The sequence below is a fragment of the Rhea pennata genome, chromosome 8, assembly GCF_028389875.1.
Source record: "Rhea pennata isolate bPtePen1 chromosome 8, bPtePen1.pri, whole genome shotgun sequence".
NCBI classification, from domain to species: Eukaryota; Metazoa; Chordata; class Aves; order Rheiformes; family Rheidae; genus Rhea; species Rhea pennata.
This window is the reverse complement of record NC_084670.1, coordinates 29188378-29209252: the sequence shown is the minus strand read 5'-3', so window position 1 is coordinate 29209252 and position 20875 is coordinate 29188378. Positions and strand designations below refer to the sequence as shown.

General features: G+C 50.9%; 1 protein-coding gene across 2 annotated transcripts; it reads right to left on the bottom strand.

Moving 5' to 3' along the window:
- Positions 1-279: 279 nt before the first annotated feature.
- Positions 280-20653, bottom strand: RXRG (retinoid X receptor gamma). 2 transcript variants are annotated; one of them, XM_062581228.1, is made up of 10 exons: positions 20390-20653; positions 11390-11649; positions 8113-8257; positions 7270-7449; positions 3959-4119; positions 3395-3524; positions 3000-3132; positions 2394-2485; positions 1987-2092; positions 280-699 (listed from the first exon to the last, which is right to left on the bottom strand). In XM_062581228.1, exons 1-10 carry the CDS (start codon positions 20436-20438, stop codon positions 552-554), a joined length of 1404 nt encoding a protein of 467 aa, XP_062437212.1. In that variant the 5' UTR covers positions 20439-20653; the 3' UTR covers positions 280-551. The 2 variants fall into 2 exon arrangements, with proteins under 2 accessions (XP_062437212.1, XP_062437213.1); XM_062581229.1 differs by having other exon boundaries at positions 20437-20653.
- Between the last annotated feature and the right edge of the window lie 222 nt (positions 20654-20875).

The window sequence follows — 20875 nt, the reverse complement described above, 5'->3', positions numbered from 1 at the left end:
AGGCCTCCCCACACACGGCAGCCAGCAAGCTCCTCTGCCGTGATGCGGGGTGACATCAAACAGCAGCAGCACCTGTCCCCCCCCCCCCCCCCCCGGCCTCAGGACTGTGTCTGACACCACAAGGCACCATACCCCAAGGGATTTGGGCTGATGAATAGTCCCCAGAGGGTCCCTCAGCCCCATCCCAGGCTGGACCCATGACCATGGCAGAGGAGGACATGGCACTGCAGGCTCCAGTTAGTGCCTCTCTTACATATTATTTTTTCTGTTGGCCTTTATTGAGAGTGAAAAAATAATTTAAAGCAATTATCTGTACAAGGTTGGGGGGGGCAGGTGGATGGTTAGCTGGTGGCAGAATCTGCAGAGCCGCCAAGGCCAGGCCAGGGAGGGTTAGAGGGGGTGATTTACAGCTGTACAAAAACACGACAATCCCACCGAGGAGGAGCAGAGGGTGGGGGAAGCCTCTTGAGCCCTCATAGGGCTGGGGTGGTGGGGTGGGAGGCTGTGCAGGGCCACGGAGCGGCTGCAGTCCATGCAGGGTGGCCAGAGCCTCAGGTGACCTGCAGGGGTGTCTCCAGCATCTCCATGAGGAAAGTGTCGATAGGGGTGTCCCCAATCAGCTTGAAGAAGAAGAGATGCTCCAGGCACTTCAGCCCGATGGATCGCAGTGCTGGCAGGCGCAGGAGCAGTTTGGCAAACCTGCAAGGTGACAAGCAGTGTCAGGGGTGCAGGAGACGCATCGACCACTTTGTCCCTTGTGTGGCTGGTCCTGCACTAGGGGCTAGACGGAGCCAGGAGGAGCTGGTTCTGCCTGGCCGGGTGGGGGACGAGGTGGTGCCAGAGAGAGCAGAGCCCAAGTCCTGCACCAAAACACCTCCGAGCGTTGCCTCTCCCTGAGGGACTCCCAGCTATTTCACATGGCTCAGCAGGGTGCAAAGAAAAAGGAGGTCCCTGTTTTCTTTCCCTGTGCCTCTGAAGCAGGGAAATAAGCATTCCTGTCCATATGCACAGGGGGAGAATGTATCTTTTTTAAAAAAATAAAAAATAATTTGAAAAGGAATTATAAATTTATAAACTCACAAGGGAATGGGGCGGGGGGAGGATGCCCCCAGACTCTCTCCCTTGCCAGGGCTTGAACTACGGACTTGCATCTCCACCTTGCCCTGGAGATCGCCTTCAAAACTTCACAGCCACCCGAGAGGCGGTGCAACCCTCCAGCAACACCGCGGCCAGCCCTTCCCTCCCTCTTCGTGGCCCTGCTGCGAGCTTGGTAGCAGCGAGCTGATCTTCCTCCCCCCTCCTCCCTCCCTGCTTAGTCCTTGCAGCTCTCTGCAGCCAAGCTCAGAGCCAAAAATAGCAGAAGATGCTGTGGGCACACCCCTTGCCTAGCAGCCCCAGGCCAGATCCAGGCACTGGTGTTTTGAGGGCTTGGCCAGCAGAGGGTAGAATTGGATCAAGAAGCAAGAAAATTGCATCCCACGTACATCCTGAAGGCTCTAGCACAGGATTAGGGCACTGACGGGATCCAGCAGCCTGCAAGAGCTGGGTTTCTCATGCAGTTTTGGCCAGCATCTTGCCCTCACTTCACTCCGGGCTACAGGGCCAACAGGTGGCTCTTGTGGACCTAGTGCAGCTCGTCCTGCCTCTGCCTCCTCTTTTCAGGGTGGGCAGTTAGAGATGGCCAAGCAGGGACTGACTGCCCCCTCCTTCATCCAGTACCAAAACTGACTGGAAGCTTCAAATGATGCTAATGGGAACCAGTTCCCAGCACAGAGGGCAGCTCAGCTGGGCAAGTCCTTGCTGCAGGACCCCATGAATGGGCTGGACAAGTTTCCTTGGATTTGAAGAGAAGCAGGACAAGTTCAGGGGACTGTTATAAATTCATAGAAACCAGGAGGTCAAAACAGCTGGAAACTCAGAGCTGTCCAAGAGGAAGCATCCTGTGTGCTCACTGTCATCCTCCACCCAGAACCCAGGAGCACTCACCGTCCCGGTTGCTCAGGGTACTTCTGCTTCGTGTAAGCTTCCAGCGTGGCGTAGACCTTCTCCCGCAGCGACTCCACCTCTGAAGGACTAGACAAACCCTTGGCATCTGGACAGGGGAGAGACCTCAGACAGAGGAAATCACTGCAGCAGGGAAGCTTTTGCCCCTGGAAGGCCAGGCTCAGCCCATCTACTCCCGTGTATGACCTGGACCCCGGACCCCAGGCTGGACCCTGCCATACACCTAGCCACACCAGGCATGGACGGTGTCATGCCACCGGGCAAGACATGCAGAAGTGGATTGCAGAGGCGGCAGGTGCCATCCACAGGGAAGAACTGAGGGCACAGACCAGGGAAAGGAGCAGCACGGAACTGCCCCAGCTCTGAGGGCTGGTAGCCCTGCGACTTACCTGGGTTAAACAGCACGATGGCTCGCAAGCACCCCAGCTCTGACTTGTCCATCTGCATGTCCTTCATTTTGGAAACCAGCTCTGTCAAGACCCTGCAGAGAGGTGACCCTTTTCACTCCATTACACGGCGCAGAGCACGGGCACTGCCCTCACATGTGTAAGCGTGTTGGGCTGGACAGGGTGCAGATGTGGTGAAGGCCCTACACAGGCAGTCATTGCATGAGCAAGTGCAGCAAGTTGAGTTTTAAGGCTTTGACAGCTAAAGCCCTTGTTGATGAGTATTAGCTCTAGATCCAGTTATGGCTAACCCTCAAGTGGCGAGGAGAGGGTAGACAAACCACCGCATCCCTGGAGAGATGCACACACAACAGAGGAGACTCTCTTGCAGCTGCAAATCTCTTTTCAGCATGCCTTCATCCCATCCTTGGTTTTCAAGCCAGCTGAATGTCCCCTCCTCTTTCTAAGCTAGTTCTACCCCAAAACACCATCAGCTTGTTCTAATACCAGTTTGTTCTACTTCTCACCAAGGAGACACTCCCATTCCAGAGAGGATGGACAGAGGCAGCCCGGCTGTGATGCTGGGGGTGATGGAAACAGGCCCCATACCTGTCGAAGATGGAGCCCACACCAGCACTGTGCGCACTGCTACGGTGCACGTGCAAGCCCGTTGCCAGGAGGATGCCGTCTTGCACCGACACGGAGCGATGAGAGAAGGAAGCGATTAGCAGCTCGTTCCAGCCTGCAGGAAGAAGAAGAAGGCGGTGTGCAGGATGCGAGGGCTGTTGAGGAGGAAGGTCAGCAAGGCCTCTCTCTGCCCAGCACGGAGGACAGGCAGAGGATAAAAGATGCCACACCGGCAGCAATTCAGGGTGCACATGCCCAGAAACCATCACTCCCAAATACAGGGACAGCTGCTTTCTCTCTGGTGGCATGACACATGGTCCTCAGGGAGAAGATGGATACCAGGAAAAGCCACGGAGGCCACCAGTCAGCGATGGTACCTGCCCGGAGAAGGATGACTTGGTCCTCCAGCGTCAGGTCGGAGAAGTGGGGGATGCGCTTGGCCCACTCGACGAGTGTGAAGAGCTGCTTGTCTGCGGCGTGGCATATGTTGGTGACAGGGTCGTTGGTCTAATGGAAGAGCAACATCAACGGGAAGGAACAGGAGAAAAGGAAAGAATTTGCCAATGTAAAAATCCCTGATAATCGCCACCTGCACTGCACACACTATTGTGTTAACAGTACTCAGAGCCACAAGTAAAATGATCAAACATTTTATGATCTGAGCTGTACAGCTTTGGGGAGAGGAGATCTTTTATTATTACTATTCCCCCCAAAATCAAAGAAATTCGAGAGTTGCTAGTCCCTTCTGTTTACTCATTGTTCTTTGTGAAGTAAGTTCTGCATGACCGGCCACAGTCTTTGCTTTTTAGGAAGCAGGTTTAGGCATGCAAAGCAAAAACCCCTTGGGAAACACTAGCCACTCCTTGGTGGGGGCCGCTCACCTAGGAGGCTCTCATCTCAAGCTGCCAGGGATTTTGTTGAGATGGCACAGTGCCGCCTACCGAGCTCTCCGTGCTCATGTCGCTGTATGCCTCTGTCTTGGGCTCGACCGCCAGCTCAGCCTCTAGGATCCTCTCCACAGGCATGTCCTCACTGCCGCTGCTCGTGGACTCCGCTTCGTTCTCGCTCCGCTCCCGGCTCCGCTGCCTCTCCTCTTGCACAGCTGGAGCACAGGGAAGGTGTCCTTTACACCCACATCAATGCTTACCCGCTCTCGCAATGCCCCCCTTGCTGCAGACTCTCCTCTCCCCGGGAATGAGGGCTGAGAAAACCCGTTGGGAGGCAACAAAAGGGAAGAACAGAAAATAAGTAGATGTATCCCATGCTGGTCTATTAAAATGACAACCACCTTGCTGGCCCCTACTCCCACTCTGGGGCTGCTGTAGATCAGCTGCCTCTAGATTTGGCAAAGTCTTCCACAGACATTTAGCTCCAGAAGAGAAGAAGGAGCAGTTAATACCTCCAGGTGGCAGCCTGGACTCAGCCATCAATAGATGCTGGAGGAGGGACGCCTGCCCTGAAACACTGAAGCACCAAGATTTACTGCTTTTCCCGCATGCCAAAGCCCTGATTTAAGCTGGTGCTTGGAGCTGTATGAAGATGGAGGGCTGCCTGTGAGCTCCTGCTGCTGTGGGCTGGGAACCCTCTCTTTTGCAAAATGTAACTTGCCAGCAAAATTGGCCCTCGAAAGTCACACCTGGATTTATCCCCCTAGAAGCATCTTGGAGTTGCCAGAGGACCCAGTGGCATTGCTGGCTGTCGGCAACCCAGAACCACACGACCTGCACTCCAGCCCAGGGCCCTCCCCACCAGAAAGCTCTTCCCAGCACCTATCCTGAAGTACTATCTCCAGTGCTTTCACCCTCCTCTCTCATCTCTGTGCATTTTCCCAAAAGTCATCTGATAGGGACCACAGGATCACTGAAGTTCTCCGCATACCTGTGCTATTAGCTCCCAGGATTTCTGGGTGTGCAGGACAGGCAGAAACAGGACACATGCACGATGTATGCTGAGCCTTGTGCCCCCAAAACGTTCTGTCTGCACATTTTTTCTTTTTGAGAAATCCCAGAGCAAAATAAGGACAACTTACTGAAAAATAAATGGTGGGTGACCAGCAGACTTCTCATCAGTTTAGCTCATCAATGGGGAGAAATATCTGAAAATGTAACCCTGCCAGGCACTTTATTAGGCCACAGCTTAATAACTTCATGACTTCTGATCATTTAACTAAGCACTGGGCAGTCAGTAGCCAGAGGCATGGGGAAACCACCCCTGCATGAAGCCAAGGGACAAGATGTCCTTAGAGAGGGGACCTGTTTGAGCACTACAGAACACAGAGGAAGGAACTAGCTCCACAAGCAAGTGCCTCTTGAAAGCCCGAAGATCGCATGAGAGTTTCATCCTCGTTTTGTCAATCAGTGAAGTGCTGCTGGATGAAAAAGGATGAAAGAGGATCGTGGAGGATCACTCTTGTGCTGCCCATGTCCATGTAAAGCCTGGAGCTTGCACTGTCATGCTCTGCAAAGGCAAGTTGCTCTGGCTCCCCGCTCCTCAGAAGCGCTCTGCATCTGGCTGGAGGGGAGGACAGCACCTGGGACTGGGGTTTTGACTCTCACGTGGCATTTTGCGGTTGCTGGCTGCTGGGGCAGTGCAGCATTACCAGAGCTTCAGTGAAGGTGCTGTGGCTCAGCCTGAGCCCTACATCTCAGCGTCACTGCTCTGCCTCACGTCACCCCATTCATGTGCTCTGCAGGGGACAATGTGGCCTCCAAGAGCGACAGTTACATCGCTTACTGGCTTTTAACCTCAGAGGCAGCACAGTTATTTTACCTTGCAAAAAAGCAGCTTAAAAGCTGAGCTGCATGTCACTACCTGACCTCGTTCGTACCTGCTAGTATAATTTAGGAGACAATCCAGCTCTTTGCTCACCCAAGGCGGGCAGCAGCTAGCTGCAGGTGGCCAGCCAAGGCAGACAGAAAAATTCCCTTGCCTTTGGGCTTGCCTTTTCTGATGACACCAATTTGCTCAGTGGGGCTTTCCTCAGGGCTTTTGTGCTCTCTAGAGGCTGCGTGGGAGTAAGACAGGGCTGCAGGGCCCACCATGGGAACGTGCCATGGTCAGCAGATCTCTGAGGCTTCATTCAAGCCAGTACAAGGTGTCTCTGAGTCCAGCGGCCTCAGGTTAGATGGTTGCTCTAGATCAACACCTTGAGTGGTTTGGGCCAAAAAAAGCAATCCTTTGGGGATGTGGTGAGCGTAGGTGGAGCATGGTAGAGACTACTAAAACTGCTTCCTAACAGTGCTCTCCTGCAGTGTGAAAATGCCACGGGACAGGAGCCCTACCAGGGCTCATCTCCAAAGACCGAAAGTGTGAAAATGAGAGTAATTATAAAATCAAGGATGGAAATAAACCATTCCCACTATTTTCCAGTGCAAGAATTACAGCACAACAAAAGAAGCCAGCAAGCTGAAAGCATGTTAAAGGAGGCAGCTCTTCAGAGAGTAACTAGACAAGCTGCCAAACTCCCCATTGCAGGGTACTGCAAACTGCAGAAGTTTATGGGGGGGTTCAGAAAGCTATGGGACCACCCCGGATGAAAACTCCCTCCAGACACTCCACGTGGCTTCGAGATGACCCAGGGCAGAGTCCCTCCCCCCCTCCCCAGCTGCCTGCTCTTGGCTGCAGCTGGGGGTTCAGAAGGTTCGTGGTCACCCACAGGTCTTCCCCAGCAAGCAGCTGTGTCTGGCTCATCCTGTCCATTTACACAAGGTGGCACTGTCCTGTCACTGCACACACCCACACTATCTTCCTGCTGCACCCTTGGGAACACACGGTGCTCTAGACCATGGGCACCACTCTGGCCTTGGCAGGCTGGGAAGAGGTGCTAGGTAGGAGCCAGCGTCAGCGCCATGTCCCTGAGGGACAGCTTTCCCATGACCACCAGCTATCATCACTGGCCTCTGGTCTGGAAAAGTCCTACCCGAAGTGAGCTCCAGCAGCCTGGTTTTCTTCAGACATGTCTCTCAGAGACTGGACCAATCCTTGTGGTTGGGTCATGAAGAACATCCCTGCCTAGCCCTGTGCAGATTCTCCGATTTCTGATAAAGATTGGGTCCCAATCTATACGTTTATCTCAATGGGTTTGTATCAGCCTCATTTCCTTTATGAAACTAGGCCAAAACGCCCTAAAATTGTCAGCATGGGGTTTTGGAGTGCTCCAGCCCTGGAGGGCCACCAGGAGCTAGATTTGTGCTAACACAAAGAGCATATGTGTAGGGAACTATGCTGCCTCCCTCCACCTGCCCATGCGTACCTTCCCTCTTCATCCCCATCGCGAGGCACTTCTGATAGCGGCAGTACTGGCAGCGGTTGCGCTGGCGCTTGTCTATGAGGCAGTCCTTGTTGTCACGGCAGGTGTAGATCAGGTCCTTCCGGATGGTCCGCTTGAAGAAGCCTTTGCAGCCCTCACAGCTGTACACCCCGTAGTGCTTCCCTGCAGAGTAAAGGGGAGCCCATCACTGTGAAACCAGCACAGTTGAGCTTGAACCAACCCAAAAGGTGAAAAGCCTGGCTGCAGGGAGTCCACCAAAGGAGGTCTGGCTTGACTTTGGGAGCCATTAGCAGGAATAACGACCGGGGGCAATCAAAATACAGGCCAGACCTCCACTTCCTGGTGATGCAGAGGGGCCATATCCATCCCATGGGAGGGCTATGGAGCAGCCCCACAGCTGGGTTGCAGGAGAGCCCCAGGTAGCACATGGGGTGCACTGCCACAGAGGGTCTGCCAGGTGTAGCTGGGTCGCAGCCTCCTGGAGTAAGAGGGAAACCCAGACATGGCCAGAGCCTCGCTAATACAAAATGCAGGTTCCAACAACACAGTGATTTCAGTAGTTACCTTTAACAAATAGGGACAAAATGCAAAATGTCATCAGACATCAGACAGAGGAGCATGGCTTTGGGGGTGGTTCTCTTTTTGGCAGTCATCTGCAAAGCAGACAGCCTGCCCTGGGGTCAGCCAAACCCAACTACAAGTCCTGCATTGCCAGCACAGCATCAGTGAAACCCCACAACTTTCTTTAGTGTGCCAGCCTTGCTCCAGGGTGGCCAGGGAGGTTTGCATGGCACAAAGCCTTCTCCAAGAAAGGAGACACCATACCTGAGGACCTGTCCCCACAGATGGCACAGATGTGTTTGGCTAAGGATCCTGGGCTTGTGGATGGATAATTCATGCTTCCAATCCCTGGGAGACCCGGCAAGGGCTTGATGTCTTCAGAGCTGCTGACATTGTTCAGGACATTGAGCTGTGGGGGCACAATTCACAGGACACAAGGTGGGATCAGTGCCTGAGCCCAGTACCCCAATGAAACCACCCCAAATCAAGCTGGATAGGTCCAGGCAAGCCCTCCCTTACTGCCCCTGCCAGGCTCATCCTCCAGCTCATCTCTGGCGATCTCAACAGCGTGGCATGGTGAGTCCAGCTGGAAGGGCTTAAGCAGTTGCCCAGTAGCAGAGATTCACTCTCTCCCAGCCCTGATGCTGTAACTACAGACAGGAGAAATGAGATGCTCAGTTACAGCCTCCAAGCTGTGGGCTGGTGAGATCCCACCTGCTTCGTTAGAGGATGTGGATCAGCACCTGCTTGCAGCATCAGGTGTTGAATGCTTATGAAGGAAGGTGTTTGCAGCCAGGAGATTTGTTGCAGTTAAACCTGTACTGCTCCATGGCTGGAGGAGCTAAAATAATGCTAATCCACTTAACATTTTTTGTTATTTTTAAGCAAAAGTCCCTCTCTGATTCATGATGTACAAATGTGCATGAAAACAAGGCCACCGTTGTCACTTCTTGAGACTGAAGTTCCCAAACACTACTACAGGCTGGAGAAGAGTGCAGATCTGGGGTTCCCAGGTATAAAAAAGGGGGCTGGCCTGAGCACCTAAAACCAGCTGCACTGCACATGAAAGGCTCAGGGCTCCAGCTGAGATCCCAGGGAGCTGCTTGCGGCTGCTGAAACTTAAAGGTTATAATCCAACATCGATCAGAGGCCCAAGCCTCATGTTGCCCAGGGCTTAGCTTTATTACTGTTTGCTATCGAGCTCCTGTTGGCAGGGCAGTGAGGTCTAAGAGCTATTGAGCACATTCGTGGAAAGCTGTTTGGGCAAGACAGCACGGAGGCTTCTCCAAAACCACCCTCAAACCACCATTACAGCCTCTGTGCTCCAAGAGCTGGGCATGCCTCCCATTTCACTGAGGTTGTTTTTAATAATCCCTTTAATTTACCAGCCGTATTTCTTCCTTCAAGCAAAAGGACAGAAGTAGGGATAGAAAATGAGGCTTTGGAGAAAAGTCCACCTACACCCTAAGTTACAGCCTCCATAATATCTAAACCACTTGAGTTCATGCACGTTGCTACAACTTCTCCATTTCCTTTGAGAAATTGCCCATTTTTCACAGAAAAAAAAATGTATAAAAACTTCCATGGGAAATTTTAGCGAAGAACAGGAAGGCTGGTCCCATTTGGGTTTTGGACCTTTCATTAGAAAAAACAAAACAAAACAAACAAGACAAAGTAAGTCTGTGTGTCTTTCTGCACTCCAGGCTCTTCATTTTCAAAATTTCAAAAGTTTGATGACATTGAAAATAAAAATTATCCAACAGCGATTACCATGTTAAGAACCAGCCTGTTTTCCCCAACTAGAAAATGAAAGCTCGTGAAAAAGGTTTGCCCAGAGGAATAGAGGTACACTTCTTCCAGCAGAGAGCCAGCCAAGGCTCTGGACAGCTGCAAATCCAAATGCTCCAAAATCTGAATTTGGGCTGAGAAAAGGAGAACTCAGACTCTACCTCCTCCAAACATCCAACCACTTTCCTTACCCTGGAAACCTCTTCCCAAGATACTGAGGCAGGAGGAACTTTTTATGGTTCAAAATGCTACTGAGAGCTCAGGTATCACCTTTTCTTTCTCTCTAGCTGCACTTCTAGACAATAACAGAGAGAGAGGGTTTACATGAGGGAGAAATAGGGCAGTTTAGCTATCAGTGCCTTTGGAGCTCCGCTCCTGCAGGTTAAGCTCAATCATGTATGATATTTGGGACACCTGCTTGAACCCAAACCCATTAGCTGCCTCCCTGCCAAATCCCCGAGGCTCAGCTGTCTCCTTGCATTAGAGTGAAGGCAAGTGAAACACACTCCTTGGAGCTGGTAACTCGATGCGGCAGCTAGCTCAGCACCCAGGTCAGGCAAACCGCTTCCCGGTGCGTCCCTGGCTCTGAGGGAAAGGTATCTGTGCAGCCATCATCATCGGGAGCTCCAGAACAATGAAGTACCTGTCCCCAGGTATCACAGGCACAGATATCATCAGGCTGATGGGGAAACGGCTGGGTGCAATGACAGGAGGAGGTGGCCTGGCACAGACAGTTCAGACCTCTGCAGAAATGAAGGTGCTGGTAGGCCAAATCTTTCAAATCACAGGTCCTCATAACTCTCCAAGCTCTTCAGGGACCTCCATGCACCATCCTCCTCTAGCATTTGCTGCTGGGGCTGGGGAGAAGTGCTTCTGCAGATGGGCCAGTCTGGCTGGGGCAGCGGGGTCGGAGACAGTGAGGACTTGGAGTGATCTCCTCTCTGCTTACCTAGCTGGAGCTGTGAGGCTCTTGAGCATTCCCTACCTCTGGAACTCATTAATAAAATGCAAGATCTTGTTAATAAGACACAATATTCCCACTTGGACCTGCATCCCCCAGAAAATTTCAGCATGATCAGCTCCACTAAAGGTCAGGGCATCAAAGGAGGCAAAATCCCATGCCATCACCACAGTCTCTGTCCTGTTGAGGTGGCAGCACTGGCTCCAGCCCCAGGGATCTCCTTGCCCTGTCTGGAGGGGAAACCTCAGCACCTGACATAGTTCAGGCAGTAAAGACAGGAATGCTTTTTTTGCCTTCAATTCATATCAGGTAAAGTTTATATGCAACACAGAGCATGTGGCTGGCGTTTAGCATTTACATTTGTCTCTCACTGTCTGTCTCATTTCTGAATAACGAAATGAAGCAGATATCCTTTCCCAGGAAGAAGGCGGAGTACTTCCCATACTGCAGCTCTTGGCTATGTTGACTACTTCCACATAGAAAAACTACACCCTTTTGCAGTGGAGGGAGACCAGATTGCCCCTTGGTGAGAATAAACTTGGGAATTAGCTCTCTCCCTTTATGATGTAGGATGTACTGCAATATACATGGACATCTTTTCTTTGTACCAAAAGGATTTATACAGGAAGATTCATATAACAAAAATTCTTCTTTACATCCAATCTCTGTAAGCGGCCAAAAATGCACCAACCCCACCATCACCATTCAAGCCAGCCTTTCAAATTTTCAGACTTCATCCCAATCCTTGAGCACCATCAATAGTCTGAAGAGACCATGAGGATATCTGCTTACCTGTGGACTGGCATGCGTCACAAAATTCATGCCCGGGGCTGAAGACAGGGAGACGGAGTGGGACCCAAGGGAAGATGCAATGACCCTGTACGGTGAGCCCAGGGCATTCACAGGAGAGCCAATGGCATTCATGGGGGACGGCAGTGCCCTTGAAGCATTCGCAGGTGCCTCGAGGTAGTTGAGATGACCGTCCACTGAATTCCCCGTGGGAAGGCTCGATGAGGGGCTCACAGACATGGAGCTGGCATGAACCGGGGAATCTACAAGGAGAGGAAGAAAGACTGAGTGCTGGGAGGCACAGAGGATAAAATACATATAGATATGCATGGAGTGTGGCAGCCGTGGTCCATATCACGGGTATATTTCTCCTGGTCTCGTGCCTGGCTTCCTATTAGACTCCTGACCCTTCTAGGTGTCCTCCCCCAAAATGAGCTCATCCTGATTCAGGTCACAGCACATCTACATGCCCACCCATCACCAGTGTTTTATTTGTCAGTGAGCAAATGTGCCCTATTCAATCACAGGAAAGAGTAAAACACTTGGATCATGGGATAGGAAATAGTCACGTAAAGCAACAAAACATATTATAAAGATAGTACTTAATGATCAAGTCTTCCCTCCCTGCTCCAGCATCTCCGCTAACTCAGGAAGAAGGTGCTGCTGCCTGCCTGTCTTATGCCAGTCTTGTCCAAACTCTTTCTCCCCAGCTGACAAGGACATGGCCCAGAAAATCAATAAAACCTTGAGCATTATCACTTTGGGGCAGGCTTGGAGTCTGAACATATTATCCAGGACCTAAAAACTGTCTTTGACAAGATGAATCTGCAGATGGCATTTAGGTACCGAATGCCCACCAATCTAGATGGGGTAGCTACTTAGCTGCCTTTTAAGGATTTATATATGACCTTTTCTCCCTCCTCTTGAATTTATCAACTCCAGTTGGCATTATTTGTCGTTAAAATTTCAATGAACTGTTGTTCCTCTGCTGGCTTTTCAACATAGGCGACCATTCCCTTGTGTATCAAGGCAAAATGTTGTGCAGGAATGTCACACAGCTGATTTTCCATGGCTGGCACAGAGGATGTTTGTTCCCATTGCAATTGAAAGTAAGGCCAGGTTGGGTTTTTTTGTTTGTTTTTTTCCCTTTTAACATTATTGCAAAGTTATTTACGTGACAGTATTTGTTATTTTACCTGAAGTAACAATCAAATCTGATTCAAAGGGAAGATGCACAATAAAGACGGGAAAAGGTCAGCTTGCTGAATAACATTAAAGACATTTGTCAGAGTCAAGGAAGACTCGATCTGTTGTTACCAACCTGCTTCAGACTTAATTCTGCACGGAGAGGGGGGAGGAAAGGTCTTTGTCAATTCTTGCTTTGACTTTTTGGATCAATTCTCCCAGTGGGAAAGCGATGTATGGCAAAAGGAAGTAGGCATAGCGACAAGAGCAGGAGCCTTGGAGGCAGTGAGACAGGCTGGTGGTACAGGAGAGGCTGAGCTGAGCCAGGATACAGGGTTTTGTCCTCCTGCTGGAGACACCCACCCCTCACCAATGCTGTGGGCAGTAAAGAAGGATACACAGGGGCACACGGCCCTCTTTCTTCCCAGGGATACTACTAGTACACAGCAAAACTCCCGTTTGCTTCCAAACGGGAAAGCTTTCCACCAGGAAGGCTTCAGTGGCCAGGAGAGCCTCCAGTGATAGGCAGGAGTGCTCTTAGTGTGGCCTTTGCTCTATCTGTGTGCCTGGCATACGGGAGCTCCTCTCTTGTTTCCCAGGACTTTGGAGGAGCTTCCTGATTTGGTCCATTAACAAATTCAGAGGAAAGAGAATGTATTTTCCATCACCTGAGAGTAGCTTGGTAGCACATACACTCCTACCCAGCAGCCATAGCACAGACTTATAAGGAAATTCCTTTTTTATCTCTTTAAACAACTGAATAAATAGCATTGCCTTTGAGAATTCATGAGCTTGAGAAATAATCCACTAAAGAGGAGACTGGGTAGAGATCTGTAATGTCATAGCAGGTATGGAGAAGAGGGATGAGGAACAATTCTTCAGCCTTTTCCCTAATGTAGAAAATGGGCATCCTTTGGAAGTATCATGCAAAAGAGTTAAACCAATAAGAAATACTTATTCACACAACAAAGTCAAGCAGTGGAGCAGGACGTGGTGGGAGAAGTGTGCAAAACCAAGAAGCTATTAGCGTATTTCAGAAAAGACACAAAACTGCAGATGCACTGTTAGGTGCCTGGGAAACAAGTAGGTCTAGAAAAGGCTCCCAGGAGAGTTAATTTATCTGTTAGCATCACATCAGATCTTGCAGAAACGTTGCCACCATGAAGCCTCTCTATCAGCAATGTCCTCAGTTAGATTGCAGCAGGGCATTCACCCAAAGGAGATGGTGTGCCAGAGCGAGTCCTGTGGCATGCTCCCATCCACGCCAAGGGTGACTGGTATGTCAATGGAGATCCTCTGCCCCATGGGATGGGATGGAGATTACTCCACCAAGCTAGGCAGCTGGGAAGGCTTGTGCTTACCATCTTCCCCTGGCAGTGAAATGCTGAAGAGGGAGCCTGGATGAATGACGGAGTGTTTGCTGGAAAAGGTGGATGGAGAAATAGAAAATCTATGGAAGAGCATGGGGGTGAAAGCTGGGCTCTGCCAGGGCCTGGTGATATGAAGCGGAAGCGAGGCCTCTTGTTAATTCATTGTTGCCATGGGGCCTGGCCACCTGCATGGGCCAGGGCCAGGAACTTCTCTTTGGAAGCAGAGTGGTCTTCAGGGATGCTTTTCCACTCAAATCAGAAAAAGTGATCCAGCACCACTGTGTTCTGAGGAAATTTGGCCACTGCTGCCATCAGTCAAACCCCTTGATTTTGACTTTCCTTTTACCAATGAACAGTTGTATCCATGCATAATAAACTGCAATTGCAAACCTACCTAGAAAAGCAGAACCAAAGTCAAATCAAAGCACTCTGTGCAAGGTAATCCAACCTTTTCCCTGACTTCCAGCCCCTACCCGAGATCAGCTCACCATGCCAGTACTTGAGGGACCAGAAATGCTGCACTGCCGGCAGCTCTGCTCTCCTAGGAGCTCCCTATAGAGGATGCAAAGGGGTGGAGGAGGCACAGGGAGAAGGGAGCCAGCCCTGCGTGCCAGTCGCAGACCCACTGCCTCCACCGGGATTTGGTATGGGTGACATTTAAACAAGCCAAAGCGGTCTGGATCTGTCTGTCAGGTAATGAAACGTGACAGCTAGATGCCAGAGACTCGGATGGCCACAGTGGGGCCAGCGGGGTGAAGGGCCAGCCCCGTGTCACGAGACGAGGGCTCTGCTCCTCACTGCCAGCACAGCCCCTGGCGGCCATCCAGCACCAGGTGTGGCTCCTGGCTTCACCAGGGCTCATGCATCTCCTAGGGACACCAGCTGAGACCCTGCAACAAGCATTAAGGCTCATTATTACTTTTAACCACCTGCTGCAGATTCAGAGAGACATTTGCAAATAAAATCAATTTTTTTCTGCTCCACAAATGGACCTGTTTATGTTCCTCCCCCTGCATATGCATTAATGTTTCAGCAAGTAGTTTCCTGAGCAAGAGGTTCAGGGAAGCCTGATTTTGTGCTTATTTGAGTCTTGGAGAAGGAAGAGTGGGCAGAATGAGAAGGTGGTTTGTGTGAAGTCTCATAAGGGCTTGCCCAGCACCCTTTCTCTCAATAGATGCACTAACGGAAAAGCCTCTCTTCTCTGGCAGCCCCTTACAGGACAGTGAAGTACATCTGCTGCTGAGGTCTTCCCAGCCCTGTTTGAGAGAGGAGCAACTGGGCCACAGCGAGCTGGAGAGGAAGGAGCGGACTGAGCGCCCAAAGCGCACACGGTACCACCCTAAAGCCGTGGCCCTGACCCCACGGCCAGCGTGCTGCGGGTCGCCAGGGAGCCTGGGCACTAGGCAGGCAATGCAAAGGGTCGCTCCGCTCACAAGCGGGCAGAATCCAAGGGGCCCAGTGCCTGCAAATCAACCCTCCGCGTGCTCCCTCGTACACACACGCATGCACACGCTGGCCTCCCCTTCACAGGAGGCCAAGTTTAAAAGGAAAAGATGCGAGAAGGGGATTCTGGCTGCCTTGCTGTTTCAAGCCCCCCTCAAGCACAGCCCATCGCCTGCTGCAGAGAGGAGCTATGGGCTGGAGGAGTGCAGCCAGATACAACGTGGGCCCCACAGCTTTAGCAAGCAGAGAGGATCATGCGAGATGTAAGGCAACTCTGCTGAGGTTAGAAAAAAATAGTGGGGGAGACCCCAAGAAACACTCAGTTCTCCGCATTTTAACAACAGTGCCATTGAGGACGACTGACGTGAGCTGAGACGGGACACAACAAACCTTTGATTATCTGCCGCTATCTGGGTTTCTGTCTCCATCGTGGCAAAATCCCAGCCCCAGGGTGGGAAATTCCCATGGGCAGCCTGAGAAGGGTCTAAGCTTCCCAGCTCACACCACCAGGAATACAGAAGTACTGCATCTTTGTCACTCTGGACACACAGGTATCTCGCATAGATGCACTAGCACAGCACAAAGCTCCAGGTCCTCCACACCACGGCTAAACAAGTCAGGCCTGGGTTAATATAGTTAAAATGGTCCAGGACTAACACTTATTTGAGTTAGAGGTGTCCAGCTTGGACGCCTCTACCCCACAAGCACTTCAGAGGGGTAAAGCTGGCCTGGGCTGCAGTGGAGACAATTTGAACCAGTGCACAAGCAGCCACACTCATCTTCACAACAGCAGTGGGTAGCAAAGCATCCAGAGTGCAACAAATCGAACCACCTGTTTTTACTCAAATAATGGTAGGAGACACCTGTCTCAGCAGCTAGGTATGGACAAGGAGAGAAATGAGAAGCCTTACCCCCTACACTGTCTATTCAATCAGCACATCGGTTCGAGATTTGCTTTCCTTAATGCCCGTGCAGCCCCAGAGCCAGCAAACTGTTGGAAGGAATGACACCGGAGTTAAATACTGAGGTCTGTCTTCAATTAGGCTATAAAACAATCCTGCCTCCTGAGACTTGCAGAGCCCTGGAGATGAGGACACCTTTGAACACTTCAGAGCTCTCCTTTAATATAACAGAGAGAATCAAAAGACAGAATAAACTTTATTTAAAGAAAAATGTATGAGTGCTTTTGAAGCCTCAGATATACAGTTTCATTTCATTGACGTGCATGATTAAAGGTGTGAGTTGCCCTGCCTGACACACAACTATCAAAATTTTGCAGGTACTTCATCCTCTGCAAATCAGAGAGCATCAAGAAATGGGCTGAGACACACAGAGACAAGCTGATTTCAGCAAAAGAGTATGGATGTGCATAGGTGGCATTGCTTGGCAGACAGCTCGTCCTTGGAAAAGAGCCCTTCGGGGTGAAACATCTATGAGAAACCCTCCTGAAATTGGATGCAGTTGTGTAGTAAGAAGCCCACTGGGATCAACTGGATCAAAATTTTGCCACTACAATTGCAGAAATAGTTTTTATTTAATGCATGGGAGCTAACCCCAAAAAATTCTGATGATATTTTCACTATCCACAGGCAGTACAGCTCCCTTTGTTAATATCCTACAGAAAGGTTCGTATTTTCACCTCACTTTTAAGGTCCAGCAAGATTTGTTCTTCCATCTTCATGCTCAATGCTGCAAGTCATTAAATAATGCAGGCTTCCCCTGACAGTCAGCATCAGGGAGGAACAGAGGCGCGTGGAGGTGTGCTCGCACATGCATAAGCAGAGGCATCTGCAGTGGCGATCCACACGTGGATAAGCAGGAACAAGCGCAAGGAAGTTTCCCCGGGCAGCGAGAAGACCTGCTCCCTCTCCTTCCAGCACGGTCAGCTGCAGGGCTACACGGCTCCTGCGCTGCCCTTGCAAACCAGCGGCCCTTGAGGAGCAGTGGGGCTGGAAGCACACCAGACTTTCATCTGCCCTGACACAGCTTCAGATGTGATTTTGAGATTTTGCTCTGATTTGATTGAAATTAGACAGTAGGCTCAAGGCCCAAGGACACTCAGACTAGATGCACCTGCAGTGTGGCCACATGTGCTTCCCCTCCCAGAAACCAAGTTACAGAGGATGGAAGGAAGGAGTAAGAGCCTCAAAAGCCAATACAGGGTTTGTCAGGTATTTTAACAGGAACAGTGCATTACTGGGCACCACTATTGCATTCTCATCAAGCTACAAATCTCTTAGTAACCGCATGCCATGTTATTAAAATAAAGACCGCAAGCCAAATTCACTCACCCTGAAAAGGTATCACATCCTCCTGGTGACCACACTAACACACAAGACTTGGATAAAATTTCCCTTCCCCAGAAAAAAAGAAGTCAGAATGTGAGGCCTGAAGGGCTTTTTGTGACCGCCTGGTCAGATTTCCCACTTGGCCACCAGGATATGACATCCTCCAGGAAAAGCTGCTCACTGATTCCTACAATGGACCTTAAACTCCCGGACAGGCTACAGGTTCCCATCAAAAGGATCCCATAGCTTCATGGTCTGCTGCAGCCCCAGGCAAATCATCCTGACAGCAAGCCACTTCAGCTTTTTTTTTTTTTTTTTTTTTTAAATATATTTATGTTTCACTGGCTGCAGGAGCTTGGCCAGCCACTGGATTTATCACGCCTTTGCTCATTGGCTCAAAAAGCCATCTTCACATAAGCACTCACAGGTACAGATACTACAAGCTGCAAGTGACAACCAGCAAAAAAAGCAGCGTGTGAGGCCTCAAACCTGGGTCATCATGGGCAGAAAGGTGCCACTAGCCAGGCAGCAGCCCCGCTACAGGCGCAGCCTAGCTTTTCCTCTGCAGTTCTCCCAAGCCCTCAAGTGACCCAGCCTAGCCCCACTTTGCCTGGGAGAGCTGACAAGGCTGCAGCTGGAGGTGGTGGCATGGCTGCAGGCCAAGTTACATGAGTACCAATAAAAGAGACTTTGCAGAGGAGCCAAGTGAGTTCTCATCCCCAACCAACTGTGCTCGGAGAGAAGGGGCAGCCAGCGCAGCAGCTTTCCTTGCCCTGGGAGCTGGGCTCCGGATGAAACGCATCCTTTTAGTGACTAAAACCACATTTTGAAGCCATGTTCTTGCATTCTGTGCTGTGAAGGCAAGTCCATCTGCTTGAATGTACTTGCTTTAAAACTCCTCCTTTAGATGTGCAAAGGTGACTGATCCAAACTCTTTCACTGTTACTCTGTGTGCTCATTTGTGATGCTTCACAGTCCTAGTGCCCTTTCTCTCAGCAAAAATGATGCGCTTATTGCCAGTTGCGCGTGTGTATTCTCAGACACAAATTTGACAGCGTTACTTAGCCATTTAAGATTGGAAATATCAGCTATACACAGTATCAAAAACGCCTGCCTTATTTCTAACTTGAATGCAGATAACATTGTTAGAGGGTATGTCTCAATTGCTTGCATTAAAAAAAAGAAAATAACAATCTTAACATGTTGCTGATATGCTCAAAACAAATCTCAATTTCAGAGCTGAAAGACATCCAACCACTATAAAATCTCAGCATGCTATAAAACAGCATCAGCCCCATCACCTTAACTCTGCCCTCCAACAGCACAGTGCAACACCAGCACAACAAAGTTGATGTCCTCATGTGAACACAACCGTTGTCCACTGACCCGATTTCCCTCTTGACGGTGCCAGTACAGGCAGGACAAGGAACAATTTCTAGCTACGTTTGCGGGGGAAGTAAAGACCACGAAAGTCCCTAGGGCCTGCGAGAAACCAAGGCCGCCCATCTGGGCTCTGCAGCAAGAGACCCAGTGCAGCGGGAAGCTTTGGACACAGGTCAGCAGCAAGGCAAGAGTCCCGCTGCATTAAGGCATCCAAGCCTCAATCTCACTTCAATACCTCAATTTTTCTAAACCAATCTGAATGCAGGTTAAAATGCCAGTTAAATACACCGTTAACTGTACGCTAAAGTTCCAATATATCAAATTGTTGGGAGTTAGAGAATAGTGCCTTAGTCCCTCTTGGTGGAGCAGAAATACCTCTTCTACTAACACCTTCCTCCTGTAGAAATCTCCCAGATGCTCTGCTGAGCAAAGAGACAGAGGTCTGTGCCTGATTCTTGCAAAGATCAGTTTGAATGTCACTTTTCTTTTGTCTCTGTGTAAATTTTTAGTACCCAACAAAACAGAAAACATTTAAAAACATGCGTTTATCATTCCACTCTTCTTGCAGCAGCGGGAGAAAGTGCAGGTTTGAGTTCCCTGCTTCTTAAAATCATGACTGGGCAATAGATGTGGGGTTTTGGGGGTTTTTTGTTTTGTTTCGTTTTCCAACAAGAAGTCTCTTTTCTGCTGAAACCATCTGAAAAGCCACTTTGGAAAGTCAAGAGTTTGCAAAACTTGGGGATGATTTGGTGCAGCCTCAATGACTTCCCTGCAGTAAGAGAATTACCAGAGGCGAGCATCCAGGGCAAGAGGGAAAAGTATAGCGGGAAGCTCCCGGGCGGGCTCCGCTGGCAGCGCGTGCCTCCGCTCGCAGAGGAGCGGCAGGTTGGCACATACTGCCTGAAGGGCTGGGGACAGCTTGGGGAGCTTTCCATAAACATGTACAAGCATCACTGCACTTCACCTTCCCCAAAGATGCATCAATATGTTGCCAGCAGCCCAGAAAGTTTGAGGCCAGGAGTTGCTAAATATAAACACTGGAGGAGCTGCAAAGAAAACCTCCCCAGGACTTTGCAGGAGGGAACACGGCGCGTCGCCCTGCGCCTCCAGCCCTCCCCACCGAGACGCATGCCGCGTCCGCTCCCGCTGACCATAAGCGGGCGGGCATGGCTCGGCGTGGACCGGGAGGGTCACGGCCACGCAGAGGACGGGTTAACCACGTTTTTAAGTTCCTCTTCCCCCCCCCCCCCCCCCCACTCCACGCTCCCGCTGCGGGATCACTTTCTCTAGCCAGCCCCGAAGGCGCGGACTGCAACCGCAAGTAAAATACTCACTGCCAAAGCCCGCAGGAAACTTAATGAAGTGAGGATAATTCCCATACATGTTTAATCTTCAGTTCATCTCTTTCCTTTCCAAATGCAGCCGCCTCCTCTCGCTTCAGAGGTCCCCGGAGCGCAGCGCAGCCAGCCGGGGCACGGCTCCGCGACGGCAGGGGGGCACCAGGGCAGCTGCCTCCTCACCCGGCCTCATCCTCGCGTCGCGCCGGCACCCGGCGCCGAGGCGCGACCCCGCCGGGGGCTGCCCCCCGCACCCGGCCGCCGGCACATCCACGGCCGCCCGATGGCCCGGCCGAGGCAGGGATCGACGTGCGCCGGCTCCCGTGTGGATCAGAAATCGAGGGGGGAAGGCTAAGTTGTTCAGGGGAGGAGCATCGCGGGGAAGGAGGGGGCACGCTTTGCCTTTGCGCCAGCGAACGCGGTTTATCCTTGATGCAGTTGATTAGTTGCACCAGTCCCGGGGGCACATGGAGGTGCTTTCCA